This window comes from Anser brachyrhynchus (genome assembly GCF_964034855.1).
Source record: "Anser brachyrhynchus genome assembly, chromosome: 3".
In the NCBI taxonomy this organism is placed as follows: domain Eukaryota; kingdom Metazoa; phylum Chordata; class Aves; order Anseriformes; family Anatidae; genus Anser; species Anser brachyrhynchus.
In genome coordinates, this window is record NC_137696.1 from 5,878,000 (window position 1) to 5,903,802 (window position 25,803).

Consider the following 25,803-nt stretch of genomic DNA (forward strand, 5'->3'; position numbering starts at 1 on the left):
CATAGGGTATTGTCACATCTTCAAAGTGATGGCAGCATTCCTTAGTGCCCAAATGTCAGTCTAGGAAAGCACACAACCGTCAGTAGGTGCACACTGCCACATTGTGGCACTTTACAAACTACTGAAATTATCTCTGTCTGTGTAGATGCTGCTGGCGACATCTCAGAGATGATGGCAAAGCTCCCACAAAGGGCTCAACTTTTTATTCCTCAGCTTTGCTATGTAAACTACAGAAAGCTGAACTTGGAAGAAGTACTCTAAGTGGCTCATGAGACAGCTATTAGGTAACTTTTGGTCAAAGACAAGATGCCTCAAAGGAATAAATGCACATAAAATAACATTCTGTGGATGCCGGAGTTGACCAGATTCAGGACAGTACTCTAAAATCTAATTGCCTAAGTCAAGAATAGTGAATTGCAATCTACTGAGGTGGCATTAAAATCTGATGGTTTTAGGTAGTTACACAATCCCTGGGCACAGGTAGAATTAGAAAACTTAAGCAAGAACAATATGACATATTCTCTCTCTGCATTTTTTTCCTTTTCTTCAAATTTTCATAAGAAAAGCTTTAAATAAACAACAGCCTAGCAGGGATGACTCAAGTGGGATTTTCCAGAAGGTCTCACTACTCCCTGTTCCACTGCAAAAGTGAGGACAAACTGCATCACTTGACAGAGGAAAGTTGGGTTTCCCATTTGGTTCCCATCTTACCTTTCCCAAGGGTTCTCTGAAAAGCCTGGCAAAAGAAAGCCCTTCGGAAAGATGAGCAAAAAATAAAAACAAAAATGAATTTTTACTTGTCTGTTCCTGAGCCTTTCACACTAGCACCTCATTTACCTCTCAGCTAGCAAATCATTTCCTATTGCAATTGATTTTACTGCTATATTTTTGTAATGACTATTTTTTTCTACTACATTTTATCAGCCCTAACCATATTATTTCTCCCCTTTTCATAATAAACTATTCTAATATTGTTATCTTTTTTTTGATGATGTTTATACGTTTCTTAAATTATCTGATGCAGTTCATCGCGTGAGTCTGTGACCCTCTTTTAGTGTTGCCAAACACAACGATTGTATGGAGAGGCTCCAAAATCTATATACATCTTTTTACCCAACATAATTGTTTCTTACTCACATGGTAAAACTCAGATATGATAGATTTTGTTGCTGTTGTTATTTCTCCTGTATTTTAACTGTTCTTAAGTGTTACTAAAATAAAGACTGGTATAAAAGAATATCCCAGCAAACAGTGAAAGATTAAAATGTTCCATTTTCTTTTTGAGCTGCTTGCCAAAACGAATGAAGAAGGAAAAGCAAACCTAGACACTGTGCCTTTGGGAAGAATATAATCAACTTGCATAACTCCATAACTTTGTATTGTCTGGTGGTGCAGAAATGAAATTAATATTACTGTCCCTGATCACAGAAACTGCACCCACAGAGCGCAGTTCTCCTCTGTCTTCTACCAGAAGTAACTGCACACTGAATAAAATTGTTACTGGAGGAGAGTCAGTAGCACAGCATCTGAGGGGAATTTATCACAAAAGTAGAGCAAACCTTCCAGTGTGTTGCTGCTATTTATTTTAGACAGCAGCTTTAACAGAGTTAAGAAGAAAAGATAACACAAATAAAAAAAATAAGTTACAGTGAAATCAAACCCTGCAGGAATTGAAGTCACTAAGTCTATTTATAGCCATACATAAAGGAATAGCATTTGGATTAACAGTGTCTTGGTGAATCATTGTCATGACACTCACAGGCATGTCCCTATATTATACATCAGCACCTTTGCAGCTGACCCAGACTATCAATGCTTGCTGAACAGGAGATTAGATTTGTCCCAGGAAATTAAATTAGTATCAGAGGAAGTAAGAAGGACTCCACTGCTCTGCTGAGGTATTACAGTCTAAATAAAAGCTGCCTTGTATTTAGGGTTGAGACCTTTCTTTGATTTTCCAGTTGTGAAAAATCTTGTGTCTCTCCACAACATATAAGGATATAGATCAAGGGATACACTTACTCTTCCATTTGATTTTTGTCCTTGGATTTTGCTTCTGTGATCTTCTCCTGCCTCTTCTTGTCCATTTTTTTCTTCAACTCTTTCTTTTCTCTGAAGTGTAAAAAAAAAAAAAAAAAAGAAGAAAAAAAAGCAAGTTCAAAATGTATCTAATAGAAAAACACACACCACAAGGAGATGTAATCAATTATAAGGGGAATAGCACCTTACTTTTCACACGTTTCTTTCAGTTTCTTTAGCTGGCTGTTCTGACATTCCTCTGCTACATCTGTCAACTTCTGAATAAGCTAAAAAAAGAATTCCAAGAAACAGAAATATGCGTTTTCAGCAAAACATCATACATTCATCTAAGTTTCCTCAAACATCTGTGTTAAATATATGAAAGTGTTAAACCATTCCCTGATTAATTATCTATGATTAAAAGCAAGTAAACATTCTTATTAGTGCAAACACATTCTTAACTTGCGGACTCCAGACTTGTATAAGCCCAGCTTACATGGAAACTATGACTTCTCTGTACATCAAGGTGATATACCCTGAGGAAATTAAATGTAAAATCAAAAGATTTTTCTTAGATTTTACTCTTGCTATAGATTAAAATGTCTGTGATAATTCATAAATGATCACAAACTGAACTTGTGAAATATGAATTACAAGCTGAATTCCTGTTCACTTCAAGGTTCTCTGCGAGAGATGAAAACATTCCTCTTGTACAGAGTATTATTGCATGGAGTAGCCTGGATTTCAGTGTGGTCAGACAGACAAACATTCATGCATGATAGCTAAGAAAGTTAAGCTGTATCTTGATCACACATCACTGGATTCAGAATATCATAGTTGGTGTGCAGCGCTGGGTCCAATCTCATTTGAGCTGAAGCTGTTAACAAAACCATGCTTGTAGTTGTGATGCTGATGGATGAGGATACATGGACTGGGCCTCTGTTCAAGTTCAATGAATGGTGAATTAAAATGGGAAATGGGGCCAATTTGATTCGATCATGCCTATGGTTTAAGCTGGATTCTATTAAATAATCTTCTCAGGATGATGAACAAGAAAATGGATAATAATGCCTAGCTAGTCTCATCCAGCTTTTCTTTCCTTAGATAAAAGAAGAAAAACACTGAGAATAGACTCTCCTCTGAAAGAAATCAGAAAGAATCTCTCCTCTGCAAGGCAGATTTTATGTGGAACAAATATTAATTTCAGCATAACTCAGAGGGAAAACTGTCTGAATGTTCTGTGTTAAAAAATGAATTTATCATGACACTACCTAACTGGACAAAGCACAAAATGGGACTTGGCTTTGGGAAATGCCATTTCCTATTTTGGAATGAGAAATTAATTAACTTACAATATCATCCCAACTATGTGGGTCCAGAACATTTTGTTTTTATAAAAAGTAAAATCCCTGAGATGCAACCAACAATTGTTACTGTATCCCTGCAGCACAGGTAACTGTGTCCACACACTCCTGCTGGAGCTGCTCCTGCTGTTTTAACACTGATGTGGTTCACATACAACTGATGATAAACAGCACCGCTTGGGAGCCGCAGTTCTGTGCTATGATCCATGAGAATGAATTTGTGAAAAGGCCTTGCTGAGTGATTTAAATTCATATCACTCTTCTGCCCTGCTTTTTGGATGGCAGGACAGAACAGACAAATCACTTCAGACACCAGCAATGAGGTAAAACATCATACAATAGAAAAAAATTGTGAGACAGGATTGTCTGGAGTTGAGAAACAGTTTGCACTCCCATAACACACTTTTAAAAATGTTCTCTTCTGCCTGAGAACATCCATCAGCATCAGCTGCCATCTGCCCAAGCTCCTCTATTGCAGCTCAGAGGGCTATGATCCTGCTGCAGTTGTCAGCCAAACTCCAGCTGTAAAAACAAACTAGCTTGGACTGATGCATGCAAACTACTTCTTCACCATATACAGATTATGTCCTGCATCCCCTTAAAGCATTTGTCTGCAGTAGGAACACTGTTTGGCAAAACTCTGTGCCCTGGGGAATGTTTGAAGCTATTTTCATTTATTTATTTTTATAGTGTTTCAATTTATTTCCAGCTAATACTGCCTACTTGAGTATTGTACATTTAACTAAGTGGCAGAACAAAATAGGAACATCAACTAAAAGCTGCAGAGAACTTAGACATATCTAACTAGAGGTAAGGACTCAGTGCCCTAGCATTAATAATAAACCTGTTGCCTTTCTGCCTTCTATCCAAAGCCCTCCAAGTATGTTACAAGTGTTAGTGACAACGTGGCACAACAACCCCTTGAAGTAGCAATGGACCACATGGGAATCAAGATCTGAAATGGACTCCAACCGAAAGGAAGCCCCAGTTCGTTTTAACGTCACACTGCTTTCATTACTAACCCAGAGACTGCTATAAAGAAAAGCAGATACCATAAACGTACCAGCTTAATGTGCTCTCGTTTCTGGTACTTTTCACTGTAATACTGTTCCTGTCGGAGATTTAGCAGCTGCTGTTGCTGCTTCTCCTTCAGCTCGACTAGCTTCTGGGTCATTTCAGAGTCGAGTGCAGCTAATTCTTGTTCAATAGTTGAAGAACTGTGGTCTGGGCTGCCTGTTTCAGATCTGCAAAGACACACACACACACACACCAGCTCCAAGTCACTAAGTATGCATGCTCTGCCCCATATTTAAACCCTGTTTTTAAGGTAGCTGGTTACATGTAGTCCATCAAATAAGTTTCTTGGCAACACATATAGAGGAAGAAGATGATTTTAGCCATGGTAAATCCACTAATTTTATCTTTTAGCAAAGAAAATAGTGCTATTTGTTTTTTCTAATGGGACATGTATTACTTTTAAACCTCGTATTACAAACCTGCTATGGTGGGGTGGAACAGAACTTAGTATAAATGAACTATAAATGAAACTGCCAGGATTTCCTATAAACATATGCCCATAGAACTTATTTCTCCATTTCCAGGCACATAACTTGAATTTCAGAGCTTCCTAGTCCTCAGCAAAAATGGTGAACGCTAAGTATTTTGAAAACAGAGTCATCCTTGCATGTGCTTAGCAATAAATTTAAGAGCATAACATTACATCTGCATTTATAAAAAGCTTAAAATGGTTAGGAACATCCCTTTATTTGGTATGTTCTCCCCCCTTCAGGAAATGCCATGCATAGCACACACACAAGAAAGTGCTCTATGGACTCCTGACTTCAGGAGGAAACTTAACTTCCCAGTGGGGAATATATCTCAGAAAGGCAACACATAGGAACAAAGAAAAAATATAAGAAAAAAACTAAAAAGCAAACACCAAGGACTAGATTTTATTTTTTTTCCTTAATATAGAAGGAAGGATAGATGTAATGGTGAAAGGAAACATGATGACACTGCTCAACGAAAAATAAACAAAAAAATGCAAAAGCAGTATCACTTTCAGGCCAGCAGTAAACTAAACCCAAGAAAAATGTTTTAAAAAAAATATGATTATGCTGTGTTTCTGCTTGGCTGCCGTGCTTACTGCTGTACTCAGGTGTTAAATCAGTTGCCTGGGAAACCTCAGGAACAGTACATGAGATGGACAAAACAGCAAAACCTTGAACAGAGAGGACTGACTTAGAAGAATGATTTTTCTACTCAGAAATTTGCAAAGATTACAATACAGAGAACTTGCTGCACTGGCTGCCTGCCTTTTCTCGCCCAGGTTCAACTTTGCAGCTGCTGTCAATTAGCATAACTTCAACTGAAATAATGTGAAGCTGCTTTCATCAGGCTGAAGATACAGACCAAGGTAGCCTATTTGTATCTCCTATATTATTATTGTATTTGAATATTCTGCTATGAGCTTAAGTGGTATCAGTGTGACAGGTGAGGGTAATTTACATACAGAGCCACAAGACAGCATTAAAGAATATTAAAGTCAGCAAATTATGCCATTACGCTATATATTTTAAAGCTGACATCTCTTGTATTTTTGGCAAAACGAAATAAGGCTAAAACAGAAACCGTCTGTTAAGGGGCATGATCATTAAATAAAAACTTCAGAACTACACCAGCAAAATATCTGTGTTTGTGTTCAATAAATAGTTCAACTGTCCCATAGACATTGGCTTTACTGAATCTTTGCCCCATTTTAGACATGGGCATGAAACACTGATTGCTTCTGATCAGAGACAACATTTTTATGACAATCTGATGCAGAGACTCTTGATGAAGTAGCATTTTGTACTTTGCACTTACCGTTTTAAATTATTAGTGAGGCTATTTACCTGTAAAAATTGCCTTTTCCCTTGGGATGCAGTATTCTATTAGAAGTCTTCTACTTGAGATAAAATGTACTTGCAAGTTCGAAAAGCCCTAAATACATACTCCTGCTCCTTAAAAATTCAGCAACAGATTTTTTAACCTTCAGACTTCTCAGTATCTTCGCATAAAACTTCACACCTCTGAAATCACTGTGACAGCTCCCCATAACAGAATACAGTGTTTTATTGACTAATATCATGCATGATTTATGATCAGATCATAATAAAATAAAAAACCCAAATCCTTTTTAGTCAAAGAAAGATGAGTCATTTATTCAGTTTGTTCTTCTACTTAAATTTGAATAGAATATGCTAGAGAAAAAGAGGAACAAAACAATATCATATTGTTTTGTCTGCCACTATCTGTCACACACACTTATGATGGAAAATACAATGAATAAAATATCACTGTGTACGCAGCTGACAACCAGTCATTAAGGGATTTTAACAAATTCAAGTGCAGAACCCAGAGGCCTGAAAACTGGCAACAGTTAAGGCCACCTGAGCATACATATTTTATGAGTACTAAGCTCTTACTAAGCCAAAAGACATTCTGTCATTGGGCAAGCATAAATGAGTAAGCTCCTTCCTAGGGACAAGTTATGGCCTGAATCTTGGTCACTTACAGTTAGAGGTACTATCAACAAGGGTAGTAGCTAAAGCTTGCTGGCACCTTTTTTCTCCAATGGTCTCCTACCAGAAAGTATCCAGTAATTTTTTTTTAATGCTCATTCAATGTCTTCATGTTCAAGATCTGCAGCTATATCAATTTTATGCCAAAGTTAAAAGGCTTTTGTGCTTATCTAATTACATTTAAAAAATTGATTATGTTAGAATGAGAAAGCTGCACTAATGGGAGAAGGAAAAATTTAGGAGGGTACTCCTACATAATTATCATTCAGTTTTAATAGTATTAGACACTGATTGTACCTACAAGTGCATATGTTTTGCCAGAAGTTAAAAAAGATCTTTAGTAATATAAAGTTCCTTACCATATAAATAAGAAGAAAATTGTGGAAAGATTAACGAGACCCAACAGTGTTTGCATTTAAAACTGACAATTGCAAATGCAACTCTCTTTTATTATCAGAACAAATAATAAAAAATGATATCAGCAAACACAAAGAGATGAGCTACAGTGCAATGCAACACTGAGAAAGAGACGTTGCACAGAAAGGATGTGCATGCAGAGGCAAAGCCAGTCAATCATTAAGAGATTCCCAAGCGGTCTGGATCAATCATCATTTAAACTATAGTCAGATGTTAATAACTGGCAGCTATTTCTTTCACCTAACTACACGTGATGCTTTTTACTGTAGTATGAGTTTTCTTTCCAGGGCTCTAACTTGGAGACGATGGTCTCCATCCAAAAATTCAGAATATCCATTCTAATCACAAATAACATTGGGAGGACTAGATTTAGTTTCTGTTTTGAAACTGGAGTCTTGCTCCACCACCAGGCAGCACACTGTGGTGGCCCAGGGGGAACCAGTTGCTCAATATGTGCAAGATGACTATGTGTGCTGGCTGCAAAACTTTCTCCTTGCTTGAAAAGGTGCCACATTATGATGCTGTATTATGAAGTGTGGGGCAAGTTTCCAATGAACTGACACCCCTTATCCTAAAGGAAGTCAAGCACGGGAGACAATGGGGTGCTCTGATAAAATGTGCTGCAGTTGACCTGAGTAGGAAACTAAAATACGTTATCCAGATAAGGTTTCAGTTCTTTGATGCCTCAGTCTGGTTCCCAAACTGCCCCCAGGATGTGGGGGAAGCCCAATCTCAGTTTGTGACTAAGTTTACCGCCTAACCACTGGCTCCTGTTGCCAGTATAGCTGAAGCACTTACCCACAACAAAGGACTAAGGAAAGTCCCAAGATAAATGTTGTATGATCTTATTTACAGAGAAAGAGGTATAAAATTGTGAACGACATATCTAACTTCTAGCAGAGAATCAGTGTATCACAGAGAGGGCTTTTTTCTGCTGATTTCCATATCAAAACACCTGACTTCATTTTATCTAGGAATATTCCAACTTTTGATATTTTTTTTCACCTGTGATCTACTGTCACCTCCATATTAATTGTCTATCATAAAAGAAGCAAATATATCTGCCAAAGACAGGAAAGCTGCGTTTAACATACTTTTTCTTACTGTCTCTTTTTGCTGTTTTTTCTAAAACTGCTCTTCGTCGCAGGTAGTCATTTTGGATTTCATTATACTTTGCAGTGTGCTCTTTGATAAGATCAGTGGTTTTCTTGTGGTGCCTCTTTACAAGGTCCTTCATTTCCTTGTAGTGCTTCTTCTGAAGCTTTACAAACGACTTCTGTTGTTTTAGCTCCTCAATAGTCTGTGCTTCCACTTCTACAATGATAATAACAAAAGCCACTTCAATTTTCTAATAACATATGATTTCAATCAGAGAAATCACCACCAGCAGGAATGAAACAAAGCATGCTTTCTTACTGCTGGTAAGTGAAATGTGTTAGCTTAAGCTAACCAAGTAGACTTCTCTGAAAATAAGCTAACTAGATTAAAAACACTGTGGCAAATTTAGAGTAGGAAATGAGTCAAAAATTTAGAACAACGGTATGTCCAGCAAAATAAAAACCATGTACTTATTTTTTTTTCCTCAAACCCTTTCAGATGCAAAAGATTCACATCAGCCTGACATATAACATCATCATGGTACATAGGTATGGTCACTGTTCTTTTTCGTAAGCACTGTGCCAACACCTCAGGTCTCCCTTCTCCCTGGATGGACTACATAACATACTAATGCCTAAAACCCCTTTACAAACAGCATTTCAGCACCTGCTCCTCTGCCTTGACCTTGGCACTGGGTGGGAGCAGCTGTCCCGGTATCATCATGGCAACCCAACAGATTTCACTTCTCTTGTGATGGAGACCCTGCATCAGGAGAGTCATGGCCAGCTGTCTGCTAGTCAGGCAAGGCATCAGAAGCTAAATGCCAAGAATTGCACTCCAGAGCTGTCACTGAGAATAGCAGCTATCCTGGATGTCCTGCTCTGTGAACCCTGATCAGAGTTCAAGCTCAGTGTCTGCTAGTCTGACCTGCATAAGCTCACCCCAAGTCAGCAAAAACAACAAAAAAAGGTGACAGAGGGAAGGAACCCAGACTGAAGACCCTTTCCCAGATCTCACAACAGATCGAGTATACGGAAATGTTGGAAAATGACTTAAAAATAATGAGTTAGGAGATTTGCAATCTAAAATATGTCTCCAAGCTGAAGGACTTGACTCCCAGTTGCACAGTAGGGCTCTATCTGACAGGCCAGTTTGCTTAATGCAACAGGATAATTTCAGTTTTGTAGGAGTGATAGGAAGGATACAGGGCTAATGGAGACAAAATCGTTTCACTACTATTCACAAGAGTAGTAGCAAATTTAGCTTCTGTTCTGAGCATAATGCTGTTTTTTGTTTGCATTAGATGTAAACATTGTGCCTATGAGAATGCAATAATAGAATAATTTTTAAAAATTCCACGTTGGCACCCAATGATGATCTCATGAAGCATGTGCTCAAACATTCAATAACTTCATGGCTGAGGAAGAAGACATGGTAAGCATATTTTCTATGAGTTATTGCAGTCATAATCATTCAAAGAAATGTTTAAGTCAGATGGCCCATTTCATTAAAAATATACACTTTTTTGTCAATTGAAATATCTTTTATATAATGTAAACTGTACATTTAATACCTGTGAGGACACTCTGAATAAGATCTTCTGTCTTTGCAGGTGCTTTCACCGAACCTAGAGGTAAAAGAGATGACTGATATAAATTCTTTTAAAACAACCACCAGTACTGTGCCACTAGATTGCATATTAAAACATGGCATGTGACACAGGATGCATGCTGACACAAGCATTTATTAATCATTTCAGAAGACACATCTTGAATAGAAGAGAAGCAACACAAAACAACACCAATCTTGTGAACTAACACAAAAAGGTCATCTAAAAACCCACCTGAGCTTCATTGTTTTACTTATGAGGAGGGTGCCATTGAACTCACTGATATGACTCATATGAGTCATTTAAGTGGTATTAGGCTGATGGTTAGTACAACTGACCTATATTATGATGACAGTGCAAAATATCTGTACACAAGATGAGTCCAGCTCCTTGGAAGTCAGATGGATCATGCCTATGAAGACTGCATTCATTAAATTATATACACTGTGACTTAACAAGCATTTATTATAGGAGATACATTAATATAGAATATATGAGTATGAAAACCTGTGTTTTGTACATGGAATAAGATTTAACTACTTGCATAAATATGGCATATTTGTAAAAACAATTTAAAGAAATTCCTTCATTTGCAATCACAAAAAAGCACTAGCAAACTTTCTTGTTCGCAATGAACTTCAATTTCACCACAAAAGCAACTCTTAAATATAAGGTACTTGTATGATTGAAGAACGGCCCCCAACAGCAGAGTGGGAAAATGCCCACCCATTTTATAAACAAACAAACAAGCAAAAAAGAAAACACCAAAAACACTTTGTTCTTGAAATACAAAGCACATGAAAAACGATCTACATTTCTTTTGAAAAGATGGTGTTTTCTATTATTGTTTTGCTTGTGTTGTTTGTGTGGTTATTGTTTTGTTTGTTTTTTGTTTTTACCTGGTGTTGGTTGGCTATGGACAACCTGAGTTGCTGGTTTCGGTGTAAGAGAGGCAGTGCAATTTACTCCATTTTCTGCTGGTGTTGGCCTAGGTTCACTGTTAGCTTCAGATGGTGCATCTCCATGGTCCACCTAAAAATACGAAATGATTTACATTACTCTATCCAATTAACAGAATTTAAAATTTCCAGATCTGGTTTACCCTATTTTTCAATAAAATTATGTAGATGTTACACATAAATCATTCTAACAGGGAAAAAAAAAGGTATCTTTAAGAGACACAGTAACCCAGGTAGTACATTTATGCAGGGCAAATTTCAGGAAGAAATAGAGCATGTATTATTCTGTAGGAGTATTTTCATTTTAAGTTGATATAACTCATCAGGGACATTTTTCATTACAGTATGTATTAGCTGCACCAGATGTGAAATCTGTATTTTATTGAAAAGCATTGTTCTCTGCCATAAAACCTTTCTAGATATAATGTAGAAGGTGGCAAGAAAATGCTACTCAGATCCCTGCTGTGAGCAAAATGTGTATACAAAATTACTTTTAAATTTCATACAAACACAGTACTATCATTATTCACTGTTCTTACAGCACAGAGACATACTTCTGATTCCCAAGATCTTACATTCTTGTAATTACACTCCAAGGATAATATGTAAACAGTACCTCCATCCTGCTGCATAAATACTCCTGTGGTATCCAAATATTTAAGCATTTTCTACAATCTTTTCTTTCTTTCCAGTTTCCTAAAAGCTCAGGCTTACTATGCATTGAACATCTTGTAATTTTCCTCGTGGCCAACGAGTTTGTAAATGACAAGCAAGCACCCAGTGCTCAGCAAACAGAAGGTCAGTGAAAGCAATTTTTATTTTGAAATGGCCAAGCCCTCCTTCTCACTGTCCCTGCAAGGGGCCAGTTGCCATGGTGTCTCAGGGTAGTCTTGGATTTGTTCCTTCAGCTGCTCCCATTTCACTCTTTGATGGTAATCACATTACATGCAGAGGCAGGATACCACAGTTGTTTTTTTTTTTTTCCCTTGATTACTCTACACTAGCAAAATATCAGCCTGCACTGCATCAATAGAAGCAAAATACATTTTGATCTGTTTTGTGCTGCTCCTGCTGATGATTTCCTTCACCTTGGTCCTGAAAACAATCTAAATTGCAAAAGGATTTCCGTCTCAACAGCCTATTTCTACCAAAATTATAGGAGGGAGATACCATAATCAGAAACATGATGCAATTGAAAACCAATGCCAAAAACTTTATTTATCTCAAGTGGGAATTACTGCAATAAAACAATGAAAAACATGACCTAGCCAATGTTTATGACAGCAGAACAATGTGCCTGGCAAAAGCTGTAGCTGTGACCACTGCTTAGAGACACGGGTATCCCCCTTGATTTCCCTTAAAATATATTGCTCACAGAACGCTATTCATTAGTTTGATAAAAAATAAAAATACTATATAGATCATCAACACTTAATAGAATCCCTATTTTCTAACAAGTTATTGCCCCAAAAGTCATTGCTTGAACAATGGGTACTATCTTCTTCTTTTGTGACTAGGTTTGTATGTGGTATGAAATGCTGCATCACAGATTGTTGAGAAGCTATTAATATAGCCTGTCAGTTCTGGACACAAAACATCTGTTTTCAGAAACTAAAGCAGAAATGCGAGACAGGATCAGGAAGTGAATAAAGAGTTATTTTCACTGCATCAGGCAATCTAATCTCATTAAAAAGCACTTTCTTTTCTCATAATTCATCACACAGAATGCTAAAGTAAACATGACTTTCCCTTAGTGGAGAATATTTTAGGCTCTTTTTAAAGATGATGCAATCCAGCCTTAGAATTTATAGTTTTAATATTCACAGAAAATGGTTTATATTCCACATGTTGCCATGTCTTTTGCAAGACAGTATGTTTACTATGTAGAAAGAGACATGCTCATACGGATACATATCTATATGGTCTGTATTTTTTTTATTTCTGCAGAGAAAAGAGCCTGCAATGGATTGGGATTGAGAGATCCTCCTCTGGTACTGAGTATATCTGTGCTGCACTGCTAGACTAGGTGGGCAGTTTTGAAGTTGGTTTGTTTCTATCCTTGGCCAAGTATAAGCAAGTCCCCCTATCAGAAGTGTCAGATCAACATAATTTCCATTACTGTAACTTGATCTGACCATCATGATTTACAAAATAATGGCTGCATTTTCATTTTAAATAGTGGTATCAGATGTGCTAAGTGCAGCTGCTCTCCTAGAGATGTTTTTATTTACTTCCCCCATCAAAATCATTTTTTCTTTAACTAAAGAAACCAACTGGACTGATTACACACATTAGATTTACATCCAGGCACACAAAACAATAATTTCTATTTCAACACTGCTTTATGGGTAGAGACAGCAGATCCAATGCTCTGCTGCTTCTCCTGTCATTAACAAGCCCATGAGGCCTCCTGACTCATTGCCTCTGCAGAATAAATTGCATGCAGCCCCAGGGACATTACAGCAGCAGGGACAGCTGAAAAGCATTTTACTCTGGCTAGCTTCTCCTAGATCCCTAAACACTTCTGCACCCATAACGGTGGGGGGTGAAAACTTATGAACCAGTTACATCAATCTGTCTTACTATGGGATTAATTCATCACCAGAAACTCCCAGCTGCAAATTTCTGCATAGCCCATTCACTTTGTCTATAAAGGTTTGTCTATAAAGGGCAGGGGAAGAGAAGGCAACCTTCACTACCTGTATGCTCATAAAAGTACACTGTGCAAAAAAAGTATAGCTAAATATGCAAAACCCACACTGCATTGCAATGATTCCATTCGGCAAAGTCCTGTCTGCAAAAAGAGTTCTTTTAAGACCAGGCTGGAAAGCAGGACTTGGAAGTTATGAACTGACCAGAAAGCTCAAGGTAGGAATTCACATTACATTCAAGATGGGAACACTGCAAAACTAATACAGAATAGATGCTGTAGATTTTATCAGTTCTTCAGCATTCTTCTTTTATGTTATTAACAGGCAGCGTAATTTGAGGCTTAAAGAAAGGCTAATTTATTTATTTAAAACACTTTGCTGTTAGGTATCTGATTTGATTACTTTTTTGTAAGACGTCTGAGGAACTTCCCAGATGCAGATTAAACTTCTAGGCAGCAAAAAAAACTCCCAGTTTTTCCTCTGATAGCTGCAAGAGCCCAGCTCAGATAAATAGATGTGTGTGAGAAGAGGGAAAAGGGTGTGGGGAGGTAGAATTTGTGCTTGGAGGCAGCACAGCTCTGGCCACATTAATGCTAATAGTGTGTAGATTTGAAACTGCATATAGGAAAATTGAATCCTGGTGTAATTATGTGTACATATCTGGCAAACATACTCAGAATTATTTAGCTATGTTTCCAGTGAACGTACTTGTAATTATTAACCATTGTGATTCTTGTGGGTCAGTGTAAGTGAACAAATCATTCAGCCTGGCCAACTGATGAAGAAAGTATTATCAGATAAAATGATCAGGCAACTCATGATTTCCAAGCACAGCCCAGTTGCCAAATACCCTACCTAGAATGAGAATTTATGAATAGAAAGTAACAATGCTGTACTTAGATTGCAACTTAAAGTGGCAGTTTTGTACCTGTCCCTTGCTACTTCGTGTAATTGAATGGTTATACATTTTTAGTAAATGCACCACTGCAATCATTACAGTTTTCTTTAAAAAAATATTTCTCTGCTACTCCAAAACAAGCTCCTTTATCCTATGAGCTTTCCAGCTCCTTGACACATGGTAACACTACCTAAGCACTACAATTCAGCTTTCCATCTTCCCATTTGCTTTAGAAGATATTCTGTGACAGATTTTTTCTGCAAATAAACCTGTACAAACCAGAGGAATCTGTACTTTTTCAAAAGTAAAAATGACCTCCAAGGTATTTAAAGGATTATGTTAAAAAAAGACTTTGCTATTAAAATAGAATCTCATGTGTAGAGCGTCCTAGATTACTGTCTAAGATACTACTGAGCATTTCAGTGTCCTCATTCAGCCGAACTTGTGACACTGCACAAAGAGTAAATTGTTGGCCACTGAATTGTAATGACTTTCACTCATTCGGTCTGCTTTGGGAATGTATTCTTGGTTACAAAATCTAGTTCAATGAGGCTTTGCACATCTGAGAATTGAAGAAGACAGTCACCATAGATGAGGACAGTTTAGGATTATAAAGTATTTCTGCATCTTTGCTAGAGACCTGTAGAGAGTGCCTTTTGATTCATGTGATGTGCCTTACATCTGACACAAGCAATCTTTCAAATACAAGGTAGATATTTCCAAACAATGCTAGAAGATGTCCCAGTGACAGTATCTGGAACAGAGACACAGAACATCTGGATGAACATAATGTTTATTGGAAACAAAAGCTAAACTGTCAGTACTCTTAAGTATGCTCAAAATTACATCTGTGCATTTGTACGTACAACTTCTCCAATTCTGCAGAAAAATGAGGTTTAAAGGTTAGTCCTTAAGTAACTGTATATATCCAAACAGATACCTAACAACTGAAAATATGGTTCTCGTAGCTTCAGGCTAAACTAGAATAGGTCTGAATATTTAATTATACTATGCTCTCTTCCCTCTTCATCTCTCTTTCTAAGATCTATGAAGGGCTGGATCAGGTGACCTCCAAAGGCCCTTTCCAATCTGAATTATTGTATGATTATACTGGGTCTCCTTAGGGCAAAATTCTAATACTTTCAGGAAAAGCTGCTGATACAGAGTTGTCATTTTTGTAAGGGTAACTTCAGCATCACACTGGAAAACAACAGGCAATGATTTAAGATGATTTAATTTACTACAAAAGAAGCCTACATATCAGCAAAAACCTAACATGCTTTTCCATTCAGCATTCAGTGTTTCTTTACCCCCGAACAGTAATTTGCACCATGCACAAAATACTGCCTGCAGCACAGCGCTACTCTGTTGTAACATACCCTAGTCTCATTCTGAGACGTTTGTAGGTGTTTAAGTGATCAACACACGCAATCCCCAGGGACTTTCAATATTTGTCTTTCTAAGCAAAGTAGGTGCTTCTAAATACTATAACATAATTTGCAGAGATTCTGAAACCTCCCTTACCTCTTTCTTTACCTCTTCTTCATCTTCTAGAGTAAGTGCTGCCAATTGCTTAGCTCTCTGCTCCATCAAGTTAACATATCTGATTGGATTGGATAAGGCCTCAATCACATCTAGAAATAACACAAATACTTCAGTTCCAAACCCCTTATGTTACGCACTCCTCAGGCTTTAAGAAGCTGTATTTTTCCTACAGATCTGCTGCTGACTGATACACCTAGGTCCTAGAAACATCAGTGAAAGAGAGTATACCATCATGCACAAGTACTCTAATGTGAACCCTCTCTGAGTTTCTGCTTGGGTCATGTCAATGTGCATTTTTGTGAATATGGTGGTTTATGATGGATGTTCAAAGTTTCCAGCGTCAGCCAACTTGGATCCTACTTCACATGAGGTACAAAGAGGAGTATTAGTAAAAATTATGTTGTTTAAAAATAAAAACAACAAAACAACTATATGGAATATATATATATATTTATATATATATTTTTTTTAAACTGAAGATGCATAGTATAGTCTTTAAACCTATCCCGGTTTAGAGGTGATTCCAAAATACAATACTCTATATTAGGCACAACACTCCTCTGCTTAGGGAACAGCTACATACTATATCATGTAAGCAAAGTGTCATCTGTGTTTCAGTGGCAAATGCCTGACCTTTTTCCTCCTTTAGGGTTATACACAATCTGCTTAAAAGAAAATAGTTAGTCCTAATCCTAAACCTCAGGAAGATGGCTATAAATCAAGTCATCTTGTATGAGTAATTAGACATAATGATCCAATCAGGTGCACAGGTTTCTTCACTGGACTGTTATCCCCAAATGACAAATTGTCTACCACACGTTAATTTTGCATTTCAATTAACCTTTATATTCCTTAGCAGAAAATTTTCACAGAATTACCTGCGTAAGTATCAGGTACATAGTCTTTGACCTCTATGTACACAAAGAGAGCTGGCAATGTCAAAGGTTGGTTCCTCTCATTCCTCAAACAGATATAGTGATAGCCTGTAAAATAAAAAAGAACCAGTTCAGAGCATAAACTCCTCCACAGGTACATCATCCACTGTAATTCTGTTATCATTTGTTATTTATACTTTGGCTCCAACTGAGCCAGCAGCGCTAGGGACTTCTGGTAGGGAAAGGTTTACTTGAAGGATTTTAAAGAGAAGAATACAAACAAGGGGCCATTAGAAAGGCACGTGATGCTGCAGTTTAAAGTAGTATTTGTATGTTATTATCACATCTCTGAATAACACTAAACATTGTCATTAAAATTATTTTGGATGCATTCTATTTTATTACTTTTGGCTGGGTTGGTTTGTTTGTTTCATAGCTCTTATTTTGTTTTCTAAAGTGACCTTTGTAGTATGCGGGAATTTGAACTGCAAATTAAAATTGTAAAATATAGTAGTCCATCAACAACACAATATCTAAGTAAAAAAAAAAAAAAAAAAGAAAAGGCAACGTGGCACTATATCTTCAAGGTGTGAGGGGTGAATCCTTCACGTGACCAACTGTAGGAATATATTTGAACAAAGAGCATTTTCAGACAGTCTTGAAAGCTGGTTATCCTGTAAGAATAAGGGTATGGTGTTACAGCACAGATTAGTCAAGTTAAGGCAAGGCATCCCAGACAGGGCAGCCCCAAGCCCCTTCTGCTAGCCAACCGCTGCCCACTCCTGCTCCTTCTCTTGTGCACTGACACGTGCCTGACTTTGTGGATAGGCAGTTCAACAACCTAAATTCCATAAAAAGCAACTTTCAGAAACCACAAGGAGTCTTCCCCTCAGTTTAGCTCCCCCAAATGCCTCACCATAAGGTCAGACATGTATTAATGCCAATTTAAAAACAGTGGTGGGAGTGCACAGGTAGGAATGGAAGAAATGGACTTTCAGTCCCATCAAACTGTTACAGCTTCGGAGTGCTGCAAAGCTGCATCCTCTGCCTCACAAATCAGTGCCTCCCACACCATGGCTAAAGCTGGTGTCCTAAGGGATGATTACGGAGCTGCACGTGTGGGTAGTGGCAGGACACAAGTCACCAGCAAGATGTGCTTATCTGGGGGGATCCTCATTTGGTTGATATGAGAAACTTCCTCTGAAAGTAACAGCTAAATTGTTGCTTTGGGAATAGTGATAACTCTGTGGATTTTTGTAACAGTATGATATAGTTTTCGATAATGTCTCAGAAAAGACTTAAATTATGTATTACAAAGGTTTCTCAGTTCCTTCTAGCTCCTCCAGCAAATTTTCAGCATGTACACAAACTAAAATCAACATGCTGTTTTCCATCACATGCTGTAAACTAATGCTTACTGGAGTCAAAAGGACAGAAGAAAAGGCCTGCGGGTAAAAGCTCTCAAAAACGCTCATATGATTTAACACCGTGGCCTCTATTTGGAAAAGCACAAACTTAAAAACACACACATGATTTAGTGCTCTGCTGAAGGGACTCTGTGTCACATGAAGGGTAAGTACCACAGAAGGGGATGAGCTGTGGTAAGAGCTCGCTTCCACCAGATGAGGGAAATCCTTCATAACTGCCTTTCTTCTCTCCCATAAGCTGTCTTCCTCTGGAGCTCAGCAGATCTTCCATGAAGCGATTTTGTCCACTAACTCAGCAGAAAATATACCTGGCATGAAAACGTGGAATTTTCTGCTGGACTGATTATCTGAGCTTGCTCACAAAAAGGTGTGGAGATAGGCAGAGCTGGCACAACAGAATAGTCAGGGATGTGGGGCCAACAGACAGGAGAGAGGAGAGAGGGAGAAGGGAAGGAGAAATGACAATTGCTGAGGAAATCCTGAAGCAATGAATGTCCAGCATTCACCTTCATCTAGCCTGTCTGTGTTCACAGTGAGGCCACATGACCCACGTCAGCTAAGGGACCGGTGAGACAGTAAGAGAAGGGACTGATTTCGACAGTACCTGAGCTCAGGTCTCCAGAAATAATACAAACAACTGCTAGATGCAGGGACGTGAGTTTTGTGCTACTGCTGGGACTGGCTAGAACAGGTATAATGTAGACACAGATACTCTTAAACTGTGAGTGAAGCTAGGAGCATGTTTATGGCCCTTATGCTTGCCCTAATTTAGGTTCATCTTGTCATACAAGATGATTTCCAGTTAAGTGGACACTAATTATAGTAGCAATAATAATATGTTTTCTCAAAAATCAGCAATAAGTATTCAAGTCATTTTGGGCTGATTTAAAGGTTTTGTATATCTACAACAGCTTGCAAACAGGACACTTGATGTATGCATGTAAAAATTAGTCTAGAGGTGCATGTTTTTCTTTAATTCCCAGCCACATCCCATTCTCAAAAAGATGACATCAAAACTGGTTGCTGCTACCCTCTTTGCTCTCTGTACAAGAAGTGTACAACTGCATGTTTTAGCATAACTGTGTGAATATGCAGTTGATCTGCTGAAGACCAGCAAGTGCCAGCCATGTCTCTTGACACTTAATGCTAGTGGTTTTCCTGGTTCATTAGAAATTTACATCCCTGGTGAGATACGGTATTTCCCTTTTCAAAGTTGAGATATATTATTCAAATCCCCAGTTGCTATAAATCTGCAGGCTTGCTGCTGATTTACAGTGGTCGGGATTTGAATTTGCTGTTTATTTTCACTACATGTTGTCTGTCTCAATGGAGAAGAAGGTTTACCTGGTCGAATTGCTGAGACGGGTAATATCCGGTGGCCAATAAATTTCCCTCCTTCCTCATACACTGCTAGCCTCAAACATGCGAGGGAAGGTAAAACAACCTAGAAGGAAATATTTCTGCATAATTAACTTTCTGCTCTGAATGAAACAGTTCCTTTCAGACATAGCCTTGCAATATAGCAGACAAAGTTCAACCTAGCAGACAGTAACACCTACATATCCACAGAAAGGTCTTACCATACAAGAGATCAGGGGGTATGTACCTGTGCATCAAAATAAATCTCATAGAAACATTTTTCTTTTAGGAAACTTGAGATGGAAAATGAGTATAGTATGTTCAACCCAGCATTTTCAATACGGTACAAGGGACTTCGCTCAACTCTTACCGCACTTGAATGCTGTTCTATTTACTGCCTATTACTCAGCCTTACTTTTTTTTGTTTTGTTTTGTTATTTTTTTCCTTTGTGTCTGTGCCAATGGGACTACTTATTTCTGAGAAAAGCCACTGGTAATTCTTATTAGTGTTGAAAACTTAATAAGCAACTCAACATGTTTTCCGGAGCGTGAATGTCTGAATTACATGAACCTTGTCAACTCCAGTAAAGTTTTCCAGTGCTGCAGCCCACTCACTGGCCAGGCTAAAGAGGTTTAATCAGGTGGGATGTTTACTAACATTGGACGCTTTCTTAGCACTATGTAAGAAAGAAGACCAAACAGTGAAAAAAGAAAACAAGAAATTGAAAACAGCTAATAAACTGCCCTACTAAGATTTGAATTTTTAATATTATTTCTAAAAAAAAAAAATGTAGTATAATTTATCTAATTTTCTTGTTGTATGCAAATATGCATATAAATATACATATTTTGAACCTGGGTGCAGATAAGTATTTTTTGCATAATGTCACCCTCAAATTTACATAGACAATGAAAGAAAAAAAAAAGCAACAATCAAAAAAAGAGTCTCTATAATTTATTTTCAACATTACTAAAAATAGTAATCTATGCTTCTCTGAGCATAGATGCAGTCAGGCATGATTGTAACTAAATAGAGAAATGAAGTACACTAATTAGAAGTTCATTACAGAAGAAAAATCCTACCGATGTTTCCAAACTTAAGCTTTGGCAGGCTGCCAAAGGAAAGTTATTCAGAAAGCAAAATATTCAGGGAAAAGGCTTGTACTCCCTAGACAGCATAGCTGCAAGCACCAACTGTATAAACATCTTTGTGAACTGTGCATTTGCCTAGAGAAATTAAAAATGTATTTTTTTCAAATACCTGGACTCAGGAACCAATTAACCTCACGTTCCAATAAACATGATCCAGATAATAGCAGAGTTCCTGGTAGAGAACTGGCTGCAAGGATATTGTGAAGCAGAATAAGATATTCTTGTTGCATAATCCTACAAAATGCTCAGTATTTTCTGCTCCCATGTCTCATTTCAGGTAGATTGGGATTTATACAGCTTCATAACCTAGCTTATATCTATATAACACACTGTAGAATTAAGCAGAGATAAAATTGCTTTGAATGAGCTGGTTTAGAGAGCCATGTTGTTACAGCTGTACTCACATCATCATGCTTGGAGGCTAACAGGATCTGCTTTTCAGCAGGGCTGTTCAGCCGAGGCAATTCAGCTAAACTGTTTCTGAGTTCTGCACTTGCTCACTTATAGCATGGCACCGCACCATACCACACAGATGTGTCTATTGACATGTTTGCTCTTTCTAGCTGTATTCTAGTGAAACAACCAACGTGACTTGAAACTACTTTATTTCAGTAGTGGCTGGGCATGGCTAGAGTAGCAAAATTATACCAGAAATAGTTAATGACAAACAGCTGAAGCAGTAACTATTCAGCATCCATTTATCTTTTTTTACAAATGCAAATTTTCAGTAAAACACAGAATTACCCTATTGAACAGTGATGAATCAAGCACTGTGAAGGTTCAAGAAGCAAGTGTTACACCAACCTTCTTAAATACTATGGTTTCCTCTTCCCAGACAGGATTAACTGCATTGCCTTGAGAGGTCTTGGTCTTTAAAGCTTTTCTTCTTGTATCCACGGGCAGGCCAAACATGTCAACTTCTACATAGGTACCCACTTTTTTATCAGAAAGAAACTGACCTGAAATTATCTAAAACCAAACAAAAGAGGGATCACTACAAACAGCTTTAGTGGATTAGGGAATGAGTAGCTAAGGAGCAGGTGTATAATTCTCATTAATGATCAGATAGAATGCATTTTCAAAGAAGAAACAACAACAAAGAAAACCACAAAACATCAAAAAACAACAAAAAAAACCCCACCATTTAATATTGCAGGCACAGAAAAACAACTTGGAGGTCTGATTTCCTGTGGCCCTATGACCCTGAATTCCCCTATGAGCAATAATATGGCTGACATCATGCTGCTGCTGTTAGCTCAGCAGGAATACTCATTTGGATCTCATTCCTCAATCTGATTGCCTATTTCCACAACATGCTATCTTTCAGATCTCTAATTTCTATCCAGTTTCAACAGCAGGTTCAAAAGACAAATGCTGGAAGAAAAGAGCAACTGCGTATGACTTACTGGGAGGAAAAAAAAAAAAAAGTTAAAAAGTTCGTGTTCTAATAAAGGCTTTTCATAGTTTATTTTCTAGTTTTCTTTTCTAGTTCGTAATTTTAACAGGAAACACAACTCCCAGCTTTAAAATGTGAAAGAAAGACCTGCAATTCATTCAGAAAATTGAAGATGCACAGGATTATACAGCAGTGCCACTGCACCTTAACAAATTCAGGTTTGCCTGAAGCAAGTTTAATTCTGTTCTCAGCTGGATCATGTATGGGCATTGCCATTATACCTAGCAGCGTCTTCACTGAGCAGGCAGATGTGACTGCCTTCTGACAGTTGACTCGTGATTCCAGGTTGCTCATTCCTGTTAAAAATGCTGTGCATCTCCTAATAACTGGTGAATGACTTCCACCTCCATTTCATAAAATTGCAGAACAACGTGCCTTTTAACCCACAGGAGGAACTTCCATGATTACAGGTCACCATGAAAGGTCATTCCCACACAGTTGGTCCCCCCCACCACCATGTTTTCAGATTATTACTTTATTCATAGCCCTCTGAGCACTGATCTGCTATGCTTGTGTCTGCAGCCTAAGAGGAAATACTTGTTTTCCCTCAATGAAAACAGGAGGATATTTTGCAGGTGGATTCTATAATACAGACACTGTTCTAATGGGCAAGTCCATTAAAGGCAGAACAGGATTTCAGAAAGTTTATGTTTTTATAACTAGAGATATACTGAGTATAAATCTGAGTATAAAAGTATATACATAGCCAATGCAATCTAATCCTCTAAACATTCATATACGTAGTTTTCAATTTGCAGATTCCTGGCAGTCCTTGAACTTCATCAGAGGTCCTTAAAAAGGACAAAGAAAAGCAAGTTGGCAATGACCTGCAGCTGACATTTATGGTTCCACAGATTTGCTGGAGAATTTATAGTGAACTAGAAAATGTTATTTACACTAAACAGTATGCTGTTCTACCTATTCCAGTGCAACTGACCGCTTTGTAACTGTGCTTTAAATTCAGCCCTTTGTTACTAAGAACACAGCCATGTTATTCTTAAATTCATTAACTACCCAATCACTTGCATGAAAAATAATATATATAATAAAAGTACATTTATTTAACCTAGAAAATGAAATATGAGGCAGCAGATCCTCTGCAATTTAAAAATTAAGTATCACTCCATGAAACGAAATGCATTTTATTGTCTTGAATTAGTGTGGTCATTTGCTAGTCCTCTGCACAACAGAAATACACCTATGCACTGACATTGTCATAAGAGTATTTTCACCAGTATGTATACGTACCTTGACAGACAAGGTGTTAGCTACTATTCCATCCACTATACCTTCAGTAAATGGATCAAAGTGTTTGTCTGGTCTCCTCATGAATTCTGGCTTTAACCTGTATCCACTTTTGCCATTGTACTCGTACATTCCCATGTTTATTTGCATAGACAAATCTAGGTATTAAAAGTATTGATAAAAATCAATTCCTAGATTTTTCTAACAATTTAGAAAAAAACATTAAAATAATACTATTTATTGTAAGTTCAAAGTGACTATAATGTAAACAGCTTTTTATGGCACACTGCTGCTTGTTAACAGAAGTTTCAGATGTGATTGCAGCCACCCTCTTGGACTCTTTCCACAAGAAAATCACATGCATAAAGTGTCTTTCAGAAATTACTCAACAAATAACATTTTCAGATTTTAAAAGGAGTGTTAACACTTGGGTATTGAGTACCTCAGCGTTGTACTGATTGCACTGTTGTATCCCACCCATTAAGAGGACTTAATGTTTCAAACTCCTTCTAATATCTGATACCAGGTGCCTGATACTTAGTTGAAATTGTCCTAGAGATGTTTTTATTACTCTGTGGACTTCTAGGCTCTGTGGACTTTTGCTTTCCATGAAGAGGTGGTGTGTACACCGGCACTACTGGAAAGTAAAAAGGGAATAATACCATGGTACCATGTGCCTAAAGGTAGGACATGGACAGGGCATGTCCTGGGATGTCTGGAAATATTTGTATTTCTCAGAACAGATGTAATCTCTGAAAACAGCAAAACCTATTTCAAAAGTGACTTGTGTATCTAGGAGCCTAAATGTTTTTGTTTCTAAAACACTCACTTTTAAAGTGGAATTTGCTGTCAAGTCACTCATGTCCTGATGTACTGAGACTTAGCAAGACAGGAAAAAAATCACTGCTCATTCTCAAATGCTGCTTAATGATAACCACTTGTAAATAACGACAATATGGAGGCCACTACGTCTGCATATTGTACTAGCTACAGACTGTTAATTACCAATATTCCTAGTTAAAAAAATAAACTGTGTTTAAAATGTTAATGAACAGCCTCAATCACTGTTCAATCACTGGACATCTTTTGACGCATAAAGCCTTTCTTACTTACCAGTCAGAAACTCTACCAGAACAGTGAAAAGGTACAAAATTAGGAGACAAGCACAACTTACCTACAGTTTGGAAGTTAAGAGCAACCATTTGGCAGCCAGCATTCCAAAAGACTTGTGGCATGTAGTTTGAAGAATCTACACGCGTTCCCTTTGGGTAAATTCGGCTTAGCTGCATTTTGTTGTATCTAGATGGTGGGTAGTTAAGATTTAATACATGTGACAAAAATGACTTCGCAGAGAGGCTGCACATTTGCAGTATTTAAATGCAGATGATCTTTCCAAAATGGCGGTGGGATCTGTATTAGATTTCTGCAACTATAATGCTTCCAGAGATCCACAATTTTGTAGATATGATAAATATGGGGTAATTAAAAGTGCCATTCATGTACAGAGCACTCAGAATAAGCAAGGAAATAGCATAGACATATGCTTAAAAATACAACATTCATAAAATTCCATTTATCATTATAGTTCCTAATTTGGAATTTTTCTTAAGATTGCATTTTTAGAGGCCAATTAGCCATAGACAGCAAATCTTCCTCTGGTGGGGAGAGAAGTTCTCAGTTAAAAAGTAAGTGCTCTTCTGGAATGAGCATGAGAATTGGCCTTTACATAAAGACAGAAGTGACGAGTTTGCACTTCTTATAGTTGAGTCTACAAATCTCAGAGATGAGAACATGCTGCAGGTTATCTGTAGAAATTGCTTTTCATTAATCTTCTTTAAGACACTATTTTATCTTGATCATTTTTTCTTAACTGCAACCATGATGAGACACACTGAGAAGCATCATGAGGTCTAAACAGATTCCTCCTTTTCTTTAAAGGTTACAAGAGAAACGTTACAATTTCGGGTGGCAAGAGAAATCAGTGCACCTGGAACTAGAGGTATGATGGGAAAGAAAACTTTCTTGTATGACTTTGCAAAAAGCAAGTCAGCCACATTTTGACAATTTGCTCACCATAACTCAAACCACTTCATACAGGATGATAGATTTAACAATGAGAATACAAATTATCAGGTCTTCAATATGTAGTTTGTACCTATTCCCTCT

At 37.6% G+C, this 25,803-nt stretch overlaps 1 protein-coding gene across 10 annotated transcripts in view; it reads right to left on the reverse strand.

Annotated features, from left to right (window-relative positions):
* Positions 1-25,803, reverse strand: part of PLCB1 (phospholipase C beta 1) — a 415,710-nt gene that overhangs the window by 63,816 nt on the left and 326,091 nt on the right. For all 10 annotated transcript variants that reach the window (XM_080585528.1, XM_080585529.1, XM_080585527.1 and 7 more), the window contains 12 exons: positions 24,812-24,936; positions 23,641-23,795; positions 21,741-21,905; positions 19,770-19,869; positions 17,002-17,106; positions 16,103-16,212; positions 10,970-11,102; positions 10,035-10,088; positions 8,458-8,677; positions 4,447-4,627; positions 2,230-2,306; positions 2,023-2,112 (listed from right to left, as the gene is read on the reverse strand). In XM_080585528.1, coding sequence (XP_080441654.1) covers positions 2,023-2,112; positions 2,230-2,306; positions 4,447-4,627; positions 8,458-8,677; positions 10,035-10,088; positions 10,970-11,102; positions 16,103-16,212; positions 17,002-17,106; positions 19,770-19,869; positions 21,741-21,905; positions 23,641-23,795; positions 24,812-24,936 — 1,515 coding nt within the window. The remainder of the gene's footprint in view (positions 1-2,022; positions 2,113-2,229; positions 2,307-4,446; positions 4,628-8,457; positions 8,678-10,034; positions 10,089-10,969; positions 11,103-16,102; positions 16,213-17,001; positions 17,107-19,769; positions 19,870-21,740; positions 21,906-23,640; positions 23,796-24,811; positions 24,937-25,803) is intronic.